This window comes from Protopterus annectens, chromosome 7.part0 (assembly GCF_019279795.1).
Source record: "Protopterus annectens isolate FY-2018-M chromosome 7.part0, PAN1.0, whole genome shotgun sequence".
Classification (NCBI taxonomy): Eukaryota; Metazoa; Chordata; order Ceratodontiformes; family Protopteridae; genus Protopterus; species Protopterus annectens.
Window position 1 is genome coordinate 130,116,242 of NC_056739.1, and position 19,652 is coordinate 130,135,893.

The window sequence follows — 19,652 nt, forward strand, 5'->3', positions numbered from 1 at the left end:
CTTACAGGTCCCCACCTCAAAGAATCCCACACAGTAACAATAGTTTGGCCAGTGATACAAAAAGACACAATCAGCTAATGCAGCTTGTTTACAAACTAGAAAGGAGGCTTTGCTCTGCAGTATACAGCAATAAAGCCCTGACTATAACCCATGTGACCAGAGTTTGAGTGGCGACTTGGGTACTGGAAAAGCCAAGCAAGGAAGGGCTGGAGTGATTAGCCGATACCAGCTCATCCACTCTAGAGGAACAGAGTGGTGGCTTTGGTCAACCAGTTGCCACCACATATCTGGAAACTTTCATAGCACTGAAAAAAAAAAGTCTGGACCAAGGACATCTGTTATTGAATGGGAGGAAGTTTGGACATGCAGGAGGAAATGCACTGTGGTGATGTAGGTGCTCACATCACTTACCAGACGCAGGATTAGGGCATTAGAAAAACATTCTCACTGCTTGCATGCTGGTAAGGACACAAATTACCTCCTACCAGGAAAATTTGCCTTTTAGTTTGTCTCTTGCCTTCAAGATGTGGGGCTAACAAACAGCTGCAAAACTAGTACTGAGAAGCCCGACAGTCAGCAGACACAGAGGCAAAAAACACATTATAAAAAAATGTGCAAACTAGGAAGAAGCAGATGTTTAGAAGGTTCTCTGTAATAAGTTGGATAATAACGTCAAAGACTGCATCAACTGACTTACGCAATTCTTATGGATTTTATACCAAGCTAAAAAGATTGTAAACGGTCCTATTTGCTTATATTACAGACTATAACATTTAAGTACATAAACCAATTGAGTCAGAAAATGTTGTGAGGTCAGTTAATTTTCAGCCACTGCCCTTGGTAAACAGTAGCTGCGATTCAACTAAACCAAGAATTCTGACCACCAATGGGCAGAGAGTATGCTCATATCCCACCATACCTACAGGACACATCACAAACTGTGATACAGCTTGATCCTGTACTACAGTTCTGAGTCACATATAGATGAGGGCAATATCCCATAAAACTTCAACCCAGGATTCTCTGGCACTAAGACACAAACATGCCATCTACCAATTAATGTATGGAACACATTCCCAATCAAGCAAAACCAAGCAACCTCAATGGCAAGGAAGTGGCATGCAGAGAAAAAACATCAGTAATGAAACAAAGCAGCTAAGGTGAAATTTGGTCATTCATTGGGCTACTTACCCTTAAAACTGTGCTGGAGATATGCTGTAGAGCCATCAGTCAGTGTTACTGCCTGAAGTCCCAAACTCTCCATGACACTTGGAAGGCTTAAAAAAAAAAAAAAAAAAGGTCAGAAACTGCATTTTCTATTCCAAGAGCAATGCATCACAGACCTAGAACAACACACCAAAAATCAGGCTGGTGAACATTACAGCTGTAATTCAAAATCTTGAAACCCTGCTCCTTTCCTAAGTGATGATGGACGCAAGGATTACTAAAATCAGTTGTGACGCAAGTAAACTAACCGAGGAGTGGAACAATTGATAGTTGTGAGAATGGGTTTGGTAGTAGATATGCATGCTCTGAAGAAAGCCAGTTTATACTACCACTGGAAAAGACTGGGATGGTCTTCACAATTCTGAGAGAGATTCACCAAACCCAGCACCAACGTGGCTTTGAAGAAAAGCATGTTCTATTGGGCATATATCAGTCAGGACTGCGCATGAGACTTTCTATTACTGACTCTCTACTGCAAAAGATGCAAGTAAAGCAACATTTGGTGATCTAAGCAGGCCTGCTGCTGTGCAGGTTGGACATCTACTGGCATTTCCAAAGTCCTGGGCTGGTGATGGGCAATTCTGAGTGCTGTCCATTAGCTCTCCCTTCCAGAAAATGGAATGGGGTCTGCTAGTTAAGTTTCCCCCCCAGGTAATGGACCAGGGTGGACCTGCAGCTTTTCTTCTCAGAAGACGGACTAGGACTGACCCACGGTTCTCTGTACAAGGGAATGGGCCAGGGCTGACCATCAGCTTTCCCTTTCAGGGTTTAACTGGGGGCAACATGCAGCCCTTCTTCCCAAGGGGACAGACCAGGGATGACGTGCACTTCTCCTTCCTAGGGGGACATACCAAAGCTGACCTGCACTTCACCTTCACAGGGGGGTGGACAGAAGCTGAACTGTACTTCTTCCTCCCAGGAGGATGGATTTGGCTGACCTGAAGTTCTCCCATCTAGAGGGATGGACCAGCGTTGACCATCATATCTCACTCTCAGGGACTGAAAGGGGTCAACCTGCAGCTTTCCTTTCAAGGGGGGGGAGTGGACTGGGCTGACCTGCATCTCCCCCAGAAAGGGATGGACTAGGGCTGACCTGCAGTTCTCGCTCCAAGGGGATGGACAAAGATGACCTACAGTTCTCCTTCCCAGGGAGCTGGACCAGGGCTAACCTGTTCTCCTTCCCAGGGAGATGGACTGGGGCTGACCTGCAGCTCTCTCCCAGGAGAACAGAGAAGGGCTGACCTGCAGTCCTCCCTCCCAGGGGGGAGGGATCGGGCTGAGCAGCAGCTCTCCTTCTTAGGAACTAGACCAGGGTTAACCCTGCAAGCTCTCCCTCCCAAGTGATGAATTAGGGCTGACCTGTACTCACCATAACGTTCCATCTGTGGTGTCGATCTTCATTTATCCTTGACTTGTGGGTTCGGTTCCGAAATCGGAACCAATTCAGTCGTACTACAGCCCGTGAGGACCAAAACCTCTTGAGCTTTTCTCCCTACCCATAATGCTCCTTTCCCTTTTACCTCAGATAGAGTTTCCTGATTGACAGAAAGAAAAAGGTATGTATCCCCAATATACTTTTATGGAGACCATATCTGGTATTGGAAGACTACAAAAATAGTGAATAAGGACACAGCTTGCTTCACCAAGAGATATAAAAGGATGGATGTTGGAGGGAGGGGCCTCAAGGATAAATGAAGATAGACAACACAGATGGAATGTTATGGCGAGTACATTACTTGATGTTGTCAATCTTCATTTATTCCTTGACCTGTGGGACAGAGTCCCCAGCTACTTTTTACCTTGGGTTTGCTCATGTCAGAATGTTCCTAAGCACCATAGAGCCAAAGGCCGCTCTTCCCCTGGAGGCCATATCCAATTTGTAATGAGTAAAAGGTATGTGAGGTAGCCCAAGTTGCTGCTGCGCAAATATTGTCCAAGGAAGCTCTGGAGTAAAAAACTGTTGATGTGGCTACAACTCTGGTAGAATGTGCTTTACCCTGCCTAGGTAAATTAACATTCTTTTTAGCATATATGAAGGATATGCAGTCTTTCAAATATCTAGAAAGGGTAATTTTAGATACTGGTCTACCCAGTCTAGCACTGGAAAGGCAATAAACAGTTGGTCAGATCTTCTGATAGATTTTGTTCTATGAAGGTAGAAATGTAACTGCCTATGGACGTCTAACAAATGCAGATAGTATTCACCTTTGTTTGAAAATTTTGGAAAGAAAACAAGAAAATGTATAGTCTGATTAATATTGGACTCCAAAATAACCTTTGGTAGATAAGAAGGATTGGTCCTTAATGATACCTGATCCAGGTGGAAAATCAAATATATTGATTTACAAGACAATGCCTGAATCTCTGACATTCTTCTAGCAGAGGTAATAGCTATAAACAAAGCTGTTTTCCAAGACAAGTACTTTAATTCAGAAGTGGCTGCGGCCTCAAAAGGGGGAATGTATCAAAGTCTGGAGAACTAAATTGAGATCCCATGGAACATACGGGTCTTTATGTGGAGGCTTCAACATCAATGTTCCTTTCAAAAAGGCCTTACAAAAGTTTATGAGACATCAGTGAAGTGTCCTGTAACACTGTGGAAATCTGAAATGGTAGCTAGTTGAATCATAATGGTAGAGGCAGAAGCTCCTTGTCCAAAAAGTAAGGTCAAAAAAATCTAAAACTTTTGTGATGGTCGCTGAGAAAGGGTCTAATATGATTACTTTGAGCCTAACAGGAACATTTTTTTCCATTTGCTAGAGTCAAGTTTTATAGTGGAAGGTTTATTCGAGGCCAAAATAATTTTATGGACTGGAGAAGACATAGAAATATGCCTGGCAATCAATGGAAGTGGAGAAGCCATGCTGTGAGCTTTAAGTTCTGAAGGTTCAGGTGAACTAATCCCTCTGGATGGGATATCCACCACGGTTGTTGAATCAGATGAGGGCAGAAAGGAGAACCAAATCTGTCAAGGCCAGAATGGGGCATGAGGATAACTTTGCTCTTCAACATGGTAATATTCTTCAGAAACTGAGGGATTAACAGTATTGGGGGAAAAGCGTATAGGAGTCCAGAGGGCTAACTGTGTTGGACAGCATCTCTCAGGGCCTCCTCTGAAAGTGGGGATCAGGGCAAAATAGCTGCTGCACTTGTTGTTTAGGGGGTGATGCAAAGAGGTCCCAGCAGCAAAAAAAGCATATGAGCCACTTTCGGGTTGAAAGACCACTCGAGGCGTGAGGATACACCTGCTCAGCTTGTCCGCTATCAAACTGGATGTCCCTGGGATATGCATTGCTATAAGAAAGTGGTTGGAAGAGCTCTCTCACTCCCAAACTCTGAATTCTTCTCGATAAAGGGGATAAGAATTCGTCCCACCCAGTTTGCTGATGTACCAGACTACTGACATGTTGTCTGTCGGGACCGCAATTGTCCCTGGAGGAAGAACAGCTTTAAATACCTGCAACGCTAACAGTACTGCCCTCATCTCTAGGACACTAATATGCAAACTGGCCTCTGTAAGTGCCCAAGTGCCTTGGACCGTCTTGCCCAGATAATGCCCCCCCCCCAATACCTGATCTGGGAGACGTCCATGGTCACTATGGCCAGGGGCTAAGGTGGTAAGAAAGTCAGTCTGGCTAGAATGTCTGTGGAGTGAATCCACCAGTGTAAATCTCTTTTGCAATGGTTGGTCACTAAAATATGATGCGACATTGGCTGACGAAGAATGGACCATTGGAATGCAAGAAGCCATTGTAGGAGTCTCATGTGGAATCTTGCTAGAGGTAACAATGTAATGGTTGCTGCCATGGAATCTAGAGCCTGCAGAACTAGATGTGCAGCTAACTGTCTTGCTGCTTTTCCTGACTTGAAATCTGATCTTTTCTAGATGGGGAAAGGGAGGAGAGGCTACGCAAGTTTGTTTGATTTTCTTTCGGCTTTTCTCGTTTAGGGGTCGCCACAGTGGAACTCAGGTCCGCTAATGATTGGCAGTCGATTTTTACAGTGCCGAGGTGCCAGCCCGATGCCCAACCTTCAACGAAGGCACTACCATTCACGCATGTCTTTCGAACGCCACTCGACCGCGGGGAGGACATGCAGACTCCACACAGAAGGCACTCCAGCAGAGAATCGAACGGGAGAACCTCTTGCTTTGAGGCAACGCTACCGCTGCACTACCGCGGCTAGGAGAGGCTAGGCAAGTGTTTGTGTTCAAATCTGCCCCTACAAATTCCAAATTCTACACTGGGATCAGATGTAGATTTTTCCTGGTTTACTGTGATTCCGAGATAGGCACAAGTCTGAAGAGTATAGTCTCTCGATTGTTCTAAGACATGCCTGGTGGGAGCGGTGATGAGCTAGTTGTCTAAATAAGGAAGCACTCTGTCTGTGAAGTCTCGAGTGAGATGCTACCACTGCCATACATTTGGTGAACACCCTGGGGGCTGTGGCGAGACCAAAAGGCAGTGTTCTGAATTGGTAGTGATTGGCTTCCAGCAAGAAGCGGAAATATCTCCTGGAACATTTGTCCATCTTGATGTGGTAATATGTGTCCTGAAGATCTATTGAGCACATCCAATCATCCTTCCCTAAAAATGGAAGGATGGACTGAACCATGACCATCTGGAATTTCGTTTGACAAACAGATTTGGTCAAAACACAGATCCAAAACTTGTCTCCAGTTCCCTGTCTTCTTTGGCATTAAAAAGAATCTTGAGTAAATTCCGGATTCTTTCTGGTCTGAGGGGACATGCTGGATGCCTCTTTTTTGTAGCATTTTTTTGATTTTTGAACTGTTGGTTCCCTATGATGGGTGGTACATCACGAATGCTTTTGAAGTTTTTTGGGAAGGTTGTGAAAGGGAATTGTGTATCCTCTGGTAATAATCCTTTGCACTCCAACATCTGTAGCTATTTCTAACCAGGCTTGTTGGTGTAAGGATAATCGTCCCCCAATTCCCCTCACAGGCATGCAATCGGGCCTTCCTTCAGGAGTGCTGGTAGGGTTCAGACAAGAAAGAATCTCTGGAACCCTGGTTTTGTGGGCCACCTCTGCCACGTGGATGGCGTCTTCTGTTAAAACTCCCCCCTCTGCCCCTGGGGGAGCCGCTGCCACGTGTCCTAGAAAGGCCACATCTTCCCACTTCTCTGGTTCCTAGAGAAGGACAGTTGAGGAGTAAAAAAACATACTCCCACTGCAGAGAGGGTTTTTCCATCTTTCTTACACCTGAACAAGGCTTCGCAAAGTTTTGGGCCAAAAAGAGAAGATCTGTCAAAAGGCACATTGACAAAAAGAGGACTTGAATGGCTCCACAAATTCACTTAACTGCATCTAGGTGCGTCTCCTTATGGCTATACTGGAATCCGCTGTTCTGGTCGCCCCTTTGGGTACATGCACTATGAGCTTCATTGACAAGTTGGATATGGACTTCAGGGTGGCCAGCTGAGAAGCAAGCTCTTCTTGGACTCCGTCAAATATGACTCCTAAAAGGGTATTTGATAACTCCTTAATCAAATCCTTTGGAGTCTAGTGAAATGTGCCATAAAATTCAACAACAGTAGGGCAAAGGTCAAGAAACATATACCCACTTCCCGAACCTATCCATTGCCCAGGACTCTCTAATGGGAGGACAGATAGTGGAACTCTCCTCAGACAGTTCTTTCTTTGTGGCAGCTGCAACCACCATGGCATCTACTGCTAAATCTTTTGGCCAAAATTGAAAATCTTCAGGGGCTGAGATAATTTTGTCTGGCCTCCTAGGGATCGACTCTATAGAATCAGGAGCCTTCCATGCCTGCTGTGCGATCAGTTTAATGAGCTCATCAGCTGGGTGGGGGGGGTCAACCAAGAAGTAGATGGGCGACGGCTAAAAGCTTGCAGGTCTATAGACTCCTCGGGGAAGGGATGTTGGGACTTCCAGCCACCACTCTGCTTAAGGACCTCAAAGAGGTCTCCAAAGGAGACATCTTCAGGGGATGACCTAGGGGACCCTTCCCCTTCATCGCAGTCAGTATCCTCAGTGACAGATTCTTCTGGGGAATCCATGTGCTTCCTCTTGCATTTTCTCTTGTGAGGAACTTCTTCAGTGGGATAATGTCAAGAAGGGTCAGAAGAGGATAAGACCCGGACAGATGCATCTTGCAGCTTCAGCCCTCGCCATCCAAATACAGTGGCTGGATGAGAGAGTCAGAATGAGAGGAAGGATCAGGGATCATCTCCGAATGGGGGGCAGTTGTCTGGGTACCCACCTAGGACAAAGCCCTCTCCATTGCCTGGAAAGCATGACCTTCCAAAGAGGGAAGGGAGCCCAGAACCGAGAGACTGCCTAGAAACAGAGGTCACACCCTGCTCCGAGGAGACTGCCCTCGATACCAAAGCTGGAGTGGAGCTCACGTGTGCTGAGGCCCCGAGGTGCAGGAATGGCTCCAAAAACAATGGAGCAGAAACCTGCTCCCTGGAACTGACAGTGGAACCTGCAACCTGAGAGCCCTCCAGTTCTAAGAGGACCAAAGAGGTCAGGGTAGTAACCGGCCCTGGAGATGAAGATCTGGCCAGAGTCAAAGCAGTCAGTGTCAGAAAGATCTGAGCCTGAGTCTCCAAAACCATTGATGAGGTCAGAGGAGGAAGATTTGGTGGAGTCATGGAGAAGGCAGTTCCAAAACTAGAGGTAGTCGAAACAGAGAATATAGAAAGCAATCCTCTCGCCCCAAGAACCTGATCCACCAGCCTCAGCATGTCCATTTCTGATTGGGTGGATGGAGATTTAGGTCTCTCTAAAACTGGACTAGGTAGTTGATCCACATATGGATCTATAGATATGAATCTTGCATTCTTGGAAAAATGAACTCTGGTTCCTCAAGAATTATTGCCAGAACTGTTGGTGTTGGCGCCAGTGCAGTGGATGAAACAGAGGTTGTAGGTTCCGAAACTTTGTCTTTCTTTTCAAGTGTCTGCTCTGGTGACGAAGATACCAGAAGTCTCAAAGCAGAGGCTTTCTGTTCCATTGTCATTTGTGGACCCTCTAGTTTAGCTTTCTTAGTTACCGGTACCAAGGGGGAAGTTGGCGCTGAATGACTTATGCTTCTCGGTTTTCGAAGAGGAAGAAGAAGAAGGGTCCGTCTTAGATCTGGAACCAGAAAAGGCCTCCTCAAGACATGACTTTAGAATGCCTTTTAAAATCAATTTATTTTTTCATGCGACTAAGGCTCGGTGACTAAATCCATGACATATTGAGCAGTCTTCCTGAAGATATAATGAGCCTAAACAATATACACATAACAAATGACCATTAGAATCAGGCATCGTCCTATCGCACTTCTGACATTTTTTAAAGCCAGAGGTGGCCTTTCCTTTTTCAGCCATATCTAGTACACAGAGCTGAAACTGAAAACTAGAAATAGGAAAAAAAATTTACAGAATAGTGCTACGAATGGTAGGCCTAGAATACTCAATGGTATACAGGAAAAGGTATAGATAATGCGGACCTAAAGTATACAGTAAAAGGCTTGCTACCAGCAATGGTAGACAAGAAATACCAGAGGTATATATAAACAAGACAACTTTTTTTTTTTTGAAGTAGAAATTGAAAGGGAAGGTAAGAAAATCTACCAACTACGGTAGTGAAGAATTCATTGAAGTGAAAAAGGTCAGAAAGGAACTTAATGGAGAAAAGAATATATTAAGAGATTCCAGTCAATAAAAGGAGATAAACAGAACTCGGGAAGTTTGCACTGTAACTTCCAATGGGTGGCGCTGAAAGCCTTTTAACAAAATTAAATTATATACTCACATTTCAAACAAATGCTCATACATCTGGAACCATAAGGGGTTACAAAAGAAGTATAATGGCAAACCCTTCAGCACAAACTATTTTTATAGTAGTAGTATTTTTTAGGTTCTAGGTCTTAAACTGAATTTTATAAATGACAGTAACGATTATGTTTGTAATATTTTGTAAACAACTTACAATATCTCAGCAACCACTCAAGTTAAACAAATACTATCAGCAGGAGTTTATTCATCTAGCTGAGAGCTTTCATATGAGGCTAAGGAATTCTGTCTGTGTTACCTGGTTGTTAAGATATTTAGAAAAATATATCCATATGAACTAATATCATAAGAACAATGGTTAATATCTCTTTACTTGCACTAGACAGGTGAAATATTAATTCAGTTGAGTTTGCCATTGTGTAAGCTTTAAGATGAAATCTTTTAAAACTTTGTACATAGCATAGTTTTGGAATTACTGATGCAAATATGAACAACCAATATTTGATGCCTACAGGTGTCAGTGGGAGTTAACTGCAGATGCACCTGGAGGAGTCACTCGGATGTAATAAGTGTAATAGAAAGGGTGCAAATGAAAAAAAACAACTAAGTAAATTTAGAATACAATTGTACTTAGCTTGAGAGATTTGGCAACAAGTCTGTCACTGGAAGTGGCAAACAAGATCTGAGGTAAAAGGAAGAGGAGCATTATGGGTAGGGAGAAAAGTTGGACAGTTTTTGGTCCTTGTAGGCTGTAGTACGGCAGAGTCGGTTCCGATTTCAGAACCGAACCCACAGATCAAGGGATAACAGAGGTGATGACTACAAGATTACAAACCTCACTGTTTAGCAAAGTGGAAAACTTGACTTTTTAATGCATGTCCACAAGTGTAGGTACTACCTGCTGGACTCTGATGTTAAACATCTGTAGCTTATTCAATCTGCTGCACATTAAAATGCCATAACTAAGTTCTGGAACACAACAAAGTAGGCACTGGCTGCTCTGAAACCCCAAAGTGATTTTTGCTGCCATCTACCCAGTAAGACACTGCACTCCGGGGCAAAAAGCTGATGTTAGGCAAGTACTCATATTAGGTGAAGGGTTCTTTTCAGTGACTGATGGACTGTTTTTTAGAAACATTTAATTTTGTCAAAGCTGTTGAATGACTTTCCCCTAGAAAAATGATTTCCTTTGCATACATATAACTCAGAACACATTTTCATATGCCAATAAAACAAACTAGTTAGCCTGAGCTACAAAAACTAGCAGAGTGTCTCACATTTCATGTCTGCCATAAATAACTTCACTAAAACAAATGCCCTGTCTTCATCCCCAAGGTAGCAGAAAACAAAAATTACGCATTTGCATTACTGCAAATCTGGAACAGTAGAGGCCACATGACTGAGGATATAGACATTACAAAAATGTTTTGCAAACCAATCTTTTCCAGGCTGCTAAACACCTTCTCCAATCCCAGAATCATTGTACAACTGTCCCTCTCAGAATCTAAGGTTAGTTGTGCTGAAAATACAAGGAAAAGGAGAAAGTGTACACGACATTGCTAGCATAGGGCCTACTCTTCCAGGTCTAGCTTTATGTTAAGTGTGTCCAACTTTCATATCTGTAAGAGTAGGTTCATCCTCACAGGACAGAAACTCAGGCTTTGCCTACTAGGTGGTCCCTTCATGAGAACATACCCCTGACATCAGTAGCTCTAAAGGAAGATCTCTACCTGGACATCAGAGCCAGCTCGTAATGCCTTGTGAAAGCAAATAGACAAGACCATGTAGTTGCGGCACAAATGTCATCAAGAGCTGTTTTTTCTGAACAAGGCTATCCAGAAGCCTAAAGCTAGTAGAATTAGCCTTAGTAACCTGCAGTGAGGCTTACTGTCCACATCAAAATTTAATGCTCACAGAAAAATTGTCTAGCAAAGGTAATATTAGATATTTTATGGCCTAGCTTTTTTAAAGAAATGAAAAACAGTTGGCTGCCTCTGCATGCTAAGAGTGTGTCTCCATTCTAACTGTGGGTAATGTCCATGCAGTATAGCATGTACTCCGCAGAATCTGCACAAGGATGAAAAACAGATAGGCAAGGGAACATACCAATTTAGATTGGACTCTACTGAAACTTTTTGCATAAAGTCCTCACTCACCCAGTTCTACCCCCCTATCCCCCTTACTTAGCTCCTCACTAAACTTTCAGGAGTTTGAGAGTCATTATCTAAGAACTAGGCTTTTACCAGTTACCTTTTTTTCTGTCTGTGTAACTTCATTCTGTGTTATTGTTACTGTTTTTATAAGTCTAATATAGTAGTATGTAGTATAAGTTTATCTCCTATTTTTAGTATTTGATTTGTGTTGAAACTTATTTTTCTTCCTACCTTGTATTTTTACTCATATTATACCTTACGTGATAAATCTTTGTTTATTGCCTGTACTGGAGCTTTTCTCCCCGGGCCTCTACTGAAAACGGATATTATGTCCAGTTAGACTAGCCCGGTCAACAAATGTAAAATAAAATAAATAAATAAAGGTAGGTTTAGTGTCAAAAAACACTTGACAAAACATTGCATAAGGAGGTTCAATAGAAAGAGTATGTGCCTTGGAAATCCTTTCAGTTGATATAAATGCCTAAAAGGAAATGGAATCTTCCAAGTCAGAAACTAACGCTCCTGAACCCATGGGTTCAAAGGGAGCTACTGTCAATGTTTACAAAAGTAAAAGTCCCAATAAAGATACTGGTGCTCACAAAAGTTGCCTCAACAAAAAAGTGCATCTAATGAAGGCTCTGCCTACTTTTTTTTTTTTTAACTAGGATAATGAATATGAATTATGAGCTTGATATTTTAGACATGACAGTGAAATGCACTTTAAAGGTTGAATAATGGAGCCATGCTTCAAAAATGTCTGCAAGATGGTCTAAAACTGTAGGAATAGGATACAGAAAAAAAAGCAATAGAGCTTGACCAGTCTTCTAAAGAAGGAATGAAGGAAGACAAGCACATACTGGATGTGGAGAAGCCAAGCAACAAGTTATAGGAAGTAGACGTCTAGGTCGGAAATGTTCTTTCGAGTCTCAAGAATAAGAGCTTCTCCAGAAGATGAGGTAGTACTACAGGGAACATCAACAGGCAGTGTTAGTAAGGAAGCAGCATGGGAATAACTTTAGGTATTTAGAATTTCTGCCTTCAGAATGAATTGCAACATCATAGAAAATGAAAGAAAACAGTAAAGGAGCCCAGATGTCCAATGTGGGGGATTACTCAGGGTCAGAACCGGACAAAAAGCTGCTGTGCTTGGTGTTCACTGGGGAATCAAATTGGTCACAGTGTGGTCTTGTCATTTCCAGAAAATGTTTGAACAACTGAACTGCTGAGGAACAATTGTGGAGTAGCAACATACACCTGTGTTGCTTACCGCCAAAGAATTGGACTCTGCGGGTATATGAAGAGCAGCAAAAAGGCTTATTCTAAACATCACTCATTCCCAGTGTCAAGTGGGCTCTAGAAGAGACTGTGGGAATGAGCTCCCCCTTGATCAATGACGTACCAGACATCTGCCATAACTTCAATGGGGAAGGTATCCTGGAAGGCTTGGAGGGTCTACAGGACTGCTCTTATCTCCTGTATTGCTATGAAGGTAATGTTCAGGCAATGTGAAAACATCAAGAGTTGTCTGCACAATGAATTGCCATTCACAACACCAGGATTGATGTGTCCATGTTGACTGTGGCCAAGAAAGAGGCTAGATGGAAAGTAATGCTAAGGGAGAAATTCTCTGGATTCATCAAACATCTTATGGGATGCCTGCAGGCCTGAGAAAGGCATATTTAAAGAAGAAACTAAGAATTGTGAGACAATTGAATACAAAAGGGTCAGCTGAAAATCCCTGATGTGGCATTACAGCATGAGGAGCCATAGAAATAGCTGTAGCAATGTGACCTAAGACAGACACAGTGACATGCTGTAGACATAAATGCATAAAGAAATGAGACCATGGCTTATGCAGACTAGATTAGAACTTTGGGGAGATGCATTATGTACAATTTTGTGCCTAAATTGAAACCTATTAACTTAATAGCTATATGGCAAAAGTAACTTCAGAGTTTTTCCCAAAGAATGGTAGGCGTGATGAGACAGACCCTCATTGACATTAGATGTACAGGGCATGTGTAGGAACACTGTCTCCTTACATTTTCAGGTGAGCTGTAAACACTGACATCATCATCATCTTCTTCTTTCGGCTGTTCCCGTTAGGGGTCACCACAGCAGATCACCTGTTTCAATTTCTTCCAGTCCTCTGCATCTTGCTCTGTCACACCAACCACCTGCATGTCCTCTCTCACCACATCCATAAACCTTATCATAGGCCTTCCTCTTTTCCTGTTACCTGGTAGCTTCATCCTTAGCATCTTTTTTCCCCAATATACTCAGCATCCCTCCTCAGCACATGTCCAAACCAACGTAATCTTGCCTCTCTGGCTTTGTCTCCAAACCTTCCAACCTGGGCTGACCCTCTAATATACTTATTCCTAATCCTGTCCACCCTCATCACACCCAGTGCAAATCTTAACATCTTTAACTCTGCCACATCCAGCTCAAACTCCTGCCTTTTTGTCAATGCCACTGTCTCCAACCCATATAACATAGCTGGTCTCACTACCCTCTTGTAGACCGTCCCTTTCACTCTTACAGGTACTAGTCTGTCACAAATCACTCCTGACACTCTTCTCCACCCACTCCATCCTGCTTGTACTCTCTTCTTCACCTCTCTTCCACACTCACCGTTACGCTGAACTACTGACCCCAAGTATTTAAACTCATCCACCTTCGCCAGCTCTACTCCTTGCATCCTCACCATTCCTCTATCCTCCCTCTCATTCACACACTTATATTCCATCTTAGTCCTGCTGACCTTCATTCCTCTTCTCTCTAGAGCACATCTCCATCTCTCCAGGGTATCCTCCACCTGTTCCCTACTCTCACTACAGATCACAATGTCATTTGCAAACATCATAGTCCACTGGGACTCCTGTCTGATCTCGTCTGTCAACCTGTCCATCACCATTGCAAATAAGAAAGGGCTCAGAGCTGATCTTTGATGTAACCCCACCTCCACCTTAAAAGCATTTGTCACTCCCACCGCAGACCTCACTTCTCTCACGCTACCCTCGTACATATCCTGTACCACTCTTACATACTTCTCTGACACTCCTGACTTCCTCATACAATACCACAACTCCTCTCTAGGCACCCTGTCATATGCTTTCTCTAAGTCTACAAAAACACAATGCAACTCCTAACATTCTCTGTACTTCTCCATCAACATTCTCAGAGCAAACATCACATCTGTAGTGCTTTTTCCCGGCATGAAACCATACTGCTGATCACTAATCATCACATCCCTTCTTAACCTAGCTTCCACTACTCTTTCCCATAACTTCATGCTGTGACTGATCAATTTAATGCCTATGTAGTTACTACAGCTCTGCACATCACCCTTATTCTTAAAGATCAGTACCAAAACACTTTCTCATTTCTCAGGCATCCTCTCACTTTCCAAGATTTCATTAAGCAATCTGGTTAAAACCTCCACTGCCATTTCACCTAAACACCTCCATGCTTCCACAGGTATGTCACCTGGGCCAGCCGCCTTTCCATTCTTCATTCTCTTCATAGCTATCCTTACTTCCTCCTTGCTAATCCATTGTACTTCATGATTCACTATCCCTACATCATCCAACCTTCTTTCCCTCTCATTCTCTTCATTCATCAACCCCTCAAAATACTCTTTCCATCTCCTCAACACACTCTCCTCGCTTGTGAGTATGTTTCCCTCATTATCTTTAATCACCTTTACCTGCTGCACATCTTTCCTAGCTCAGTCCCTCTGTCTAGCCAATCGGTACAGGTCCTTTTCTCCCTCCTTAGTGTCCAACCTTTCATACAACTCTTCATATGCCTTATCCTTAGCCTTCGCCACCTCTCTCTTTGCCATGCACCTCATCTCCTTATACTCCTGTCTACTTTCATCTCTCTGACAATCCCACTTCTTCTTTGCCAACCTCTTTGTCTGTATACTCTCCTGTACTTCCTCATTCCACCACCATGTCTTCTTGTCATCCTTCCTCTGTCCAGATGTGATGCCAAGCACTTTTCTAGCAGTCTCCCTTACTAGCTCTGCTGTAGTTACCCAGCTATTCGGTAACTCTTCACTGCCGCCCAGTGCCTGTTCACTCCGGAGCAGCTCAGAAAAAGCTGCCTGCTTAATTCCACCATAGGAACAACAGTGCAGCCTGAGCTCATTTTCAGAAAATCCATTTGTAATACTATACAGAAAACAAATGTTCATAACTCTTTAACTATAAGAGCTACACTAAAAAATGTAAACATGAAAGTTGTTCAGCAAACACTGACCTTTCCAACAGTATAAATGTTGATAGTGCATATCAAAGTCATTATTAAATATTTGGCAAGGAATGCTGATATTGTGCATATTTTTTACCTTTTTGGAAAAGCAAAGCAGAATATATTGGTCTATGTACCATGCAGACCCATACAATTTGAATTTAATTTGTTAGTATGAATGTCAGCTTTAAAATGATACCTTAACCATTACTGTGTGATGCTCCTTTCATGAGATACTCACCGAAATATGATTACTATATTATTTCTCATAACTGATAAATAAACAAAGCATAATATCTCATCACCTGTAACAGACAGAGCCTACGTGTCAGTATAGAAGTTGTGCATCTAAATAGCTTCAAAATGATGCATCATTTGTGTGATTACCATGCTCCCTCGCAAAGATATGGGCATAATAATGAGAAGTATTGTAAATGTATAATTTTCATATTCGTACAAGACTAAACAAACTGTGATATCTGTACATGTGTACAGTGCACAGACACAGTTCTTTTACCATGTTTTAAGGAGTAACAGTGTCTTCAAAATGAGGTATTACTTCACACAATGAGATGCTCCCTTGCAAAGTTATTTACCAAAATATGAAAAAAAATCATAATTTCCATAACCTAAGTCCGAAACAAACTTTGATATCTGCCTATGAGTACAACATACAGGCACCATTATTTTACCATGTTAGAACTATAAATAATCTTTTCAAAATGAGGTATTAGCACATTCAGATGCCCTCTTGCAAAGTTATTTACCAAAATATGAAAAAAAATCATAATTTCCATAACCTAAGTCCGAAACAAACTTTGATATCTGCCTATGAGTACAACATACAGGCACCATTATTTTACCATGTTAGAACTATAAATAATCTTTTCAAAATTAGGTATTAGCACATTCAGATGCCCCCTTGCAAAGTTATTTACCAAAATATGAAAAAAAAAATCATAATTTCCATAACCTAAGTCCGAAATAAACTTTCATATCTGCACGTGTCAAACATACAGGCACAATTCTTTTACTATGTTAGAACCAGCAATACTGTCTTCAAAATGAGACATTACTTGGCACATTCAGATGCTCCCTTGCAAAGTTATTTACCAAAATATGAAAAAAAATCATAATTTCCATAACCTAAATCCCAAACGAACTTTGATATCTGCACGTGTCAAACATACAGGCACAATTCTTTTACCATGTTGGAACCAGCAATATTGTCTTCAAAATGAGATACTACTTGGCACATTCAGATGCTCCCTTGCAAAGTTAATTACCAAAATATGAAAACAATCATAATTTCCATAACCATAAGTCCCAAACAAACTTTGATATCTGCACATGTGTCAGACATACAGGCACAATTATTTTACCATGCTGGAAAATGAGATATTACTTGGCACATTCAGATGTCCTTTGCAAAGTTATTTACCAAAATATGAAAAAAAATCATAATTTCCATAACAGTTATTTGCCAAGCTCAGAGAAATGAATTTTACACAACACATTTTATAATACTGTTTTACTTACTATACTGGTCCGACTTGATCATGGGTGTTTTCCATTCTTCTCACAAGCTGCATGTTAGCTATCTTGCATGGCTCTTCTCATGCCATTGTGGAGGTTGGTCAAGAACAACGCAATGCCTTTCTCAGTTAGGTGAATGCCATCCCTTCTGAACAGGTGAACATCTTCCGTGGTGATGCTGTTATGGCAGATTGTAGATCCACCGACCCTGTGCATCAAGCCATGCATGAACGCATTTTGTAAACGTCCGAACAGCAGAAGACAGTCTTACCTTACCTGAAATAAAGCATGGGTGGACATGGACAAGGGTGCACAGCAAGGGCACATGTAAAGAGAAAAAGCAGGCCAAGGACCGCCGCTCCCCTAATATGCCAAGGACAGGCATGGGGCTCCAGGTGTTGGTTATCTGTAGTGTCCCATAGCTGTGCTGAATGCCCACTCAGACTGCTGATACCACTATGGTCTCGTGACCTCCTTCAGTGTCAGCAGTCTGCCTTTTCTCTTTACATGTGCCCATTCAGAAATGGACCTAAGGGATGAGGGACTGCAGTAGCTAACTAATTGCTGTCCTGACCTTCATACATTTACTACCCTCACCTACATACATTGACTACACCTGAAGGGAGGGAGACTGAGTGGAGAGCTACATCAGGGCAACATGTCAAAAGACCAAGACTGACCCAGGCTGTGTCTTTTTGCATGTGTCCTTTCCTGGAGGGAAACATTACATCACAGTGGCACACCCAAGCCCATGCTTACCTAGGACAGTAGCACTATGGGACTGAGCTGAAGAGTCTCCAAGTTCCCAATTGCGATCCAGGTGGATCACAAGATCCATGCTGGCTGGGTATGCCCCCCGCGATGCACCCACCAACCTAAGAGCAGTTGGCAAATAACTGAAGAGGGACCTTCCTGGCACTGATGCTGAAGGGCTTGGCTGCCAACTGACATGGGGGCACAGAAAGGGCACATGTACACTGAAAAAACAGGTGAGGCACTCTGCTATACCTCTGCCTTTTCCATTTACATGTGTCCTTTCGGCAATGGCCATTAGGAGTGGAAGGGACGAGCTAATGTAAACCTTGTTGCCCTGACCTACATACATTGACTACACCTGAAGGGAGGGAGACTGAGTGGAGAGCTACATCAAGGCAACATGTCAAAAGGCCAAGACTGACCCAGGCTACTTCTTTTTGCATGTGTCCTTTCCCGGAGGGAAACATTACATCACAGTGGCACACCCAAGCCCATGCTTAGGTATGACAACAGCACTATGGTAGAAATTTATGGCCATGGTACTCGCAAAAGCATTCGACGCACAGGTTGACCTTGCAAGTCAGGCACCCCCATGATGGCTCAGCACATTTACCCTTGCTGGCACAGTTTTTGCATCTTGATTTACGCCATTTCACCGGAAAGTAAAAGCCATGCTCAAATCGGCTCACAGCCTCTGGGACAGTAATCTCAGTGCATCTTTTCCTCTTCGTGTAACTGGCAAGTAGATGCAAGCCTAGGTTCCTTCGGAACTGTAACTGTGTTGCTGGAATAGCACGTCCAGAGCGTGACTGTTGCTGATGGCTGATACTTTCATGGAATATAATGAAAGCCTTGACAATGGCCACATCCCATAAGAAGCAGAACAAATACAGCCACCATTTGCGGGCCTTTCTGGCACTGGGATACTGTGTCCTGAGCTGATCTGCTCGGTCCACCCCATTCATGTAACTGTTGTACATGTTTACAACTGGTGGACATGGCACCGATGCCTTTCTTCCATCACGCTTTCTCCTGTATGTGCTGGAGACTGGCAAGGTTGGGTTACAGTTAGTTGACAGGAGGAACACTGGTTTGCTATCCTTCCATTCAGTAGCTAGCAGTGGTCCACTCTGCAAATGCTTGTAGTAGCCTCGAGCTGCTTTTCCAATGGCCTGTCTGTTGAATGTTAGAGGTCATCCTGACCTATTGGTGCGCATGGTTCCACAACAGTATAGATCATCTTTCAGCAATTGCTGTGCCAGCAGAACAGAGGTAAAGAAGTTATCAAAGTAAATGTGACGCTTCTTGCCAATCAGTCCCCTAGTTAAGTCAACCACAACTCTGTGTGCCAGCCCGACCTCTGTATTCTGCTCCGTTTTTCCAGTGTATACCTGGAATTCACGTACATACCCACTGGTGGAGTCTGCCAACACCCACACCTTAATGCCATACCTCTCAGGCTTACCAGGCATAAACTGTCTACATGTCAAGCATCCACGGAAGCCAACCATGGCTTCGTCTACAGCCACCTCATGATGCACATTGTAACGTGTCCTGCATGCATGCAATATTGTATTGGCCGTACGTGATATAACTTGTCATGACCACGAGAGCCCTGTGGTAGGCTCAGGCTGTTATCGTTGCAGTGGAAGTACTGCTAAATTTTTTCAAACCTATCTCTGGTCATGTACTCTGCTATTGGGAAGTGACCATATACATGGTGCGTTTCCCAGTACTGCCTCAATTCAGGAACATGTACAATAGACATGTATATTCTGACACCTAGAAATGTGCGTACGTCTCCTGGGCAAACAGGACTCCACTGCGTATCAACCTTACCTGCTGCGGCCTGCCTCTGTGCAGCATAGCTATTTGTTTCATTAGCAATATGGGTGTATAGCTCCTCTGGGAACATCAAATTCAGGAAGTCCACCTCTGTGCTATCTGAGCCCAAGT

At 43.1% G+C, this 19,652-nt stretch overlaps 1 protein-coding gene across 1 annotated transcript in view; it reads right to left on the minus strand.

Moving 5' to 3' along the window:
* Nucleotides 1–19,652, minus strand: part of ZNF76 (zinc finger protein 76) — an 870,184-nt gene that overhangs the window by 602,921 nt on the left and 247,611 nt on the right. Inside the window, exon 2 of the mRNA XM_044076568.1 lies at nucleotides 1,192–1,277. Within this exon, the coding sequence (XP_043932503.1) occupies nucleotides 1,192–1,264 (73 nt within the window). The 5' untranslated portion in view covers nucleotides 1,265–1,277. The remainder of the gene's footprint in view (nucleotides 1–1,191; nucleotides 1,278–19,652) is intronic.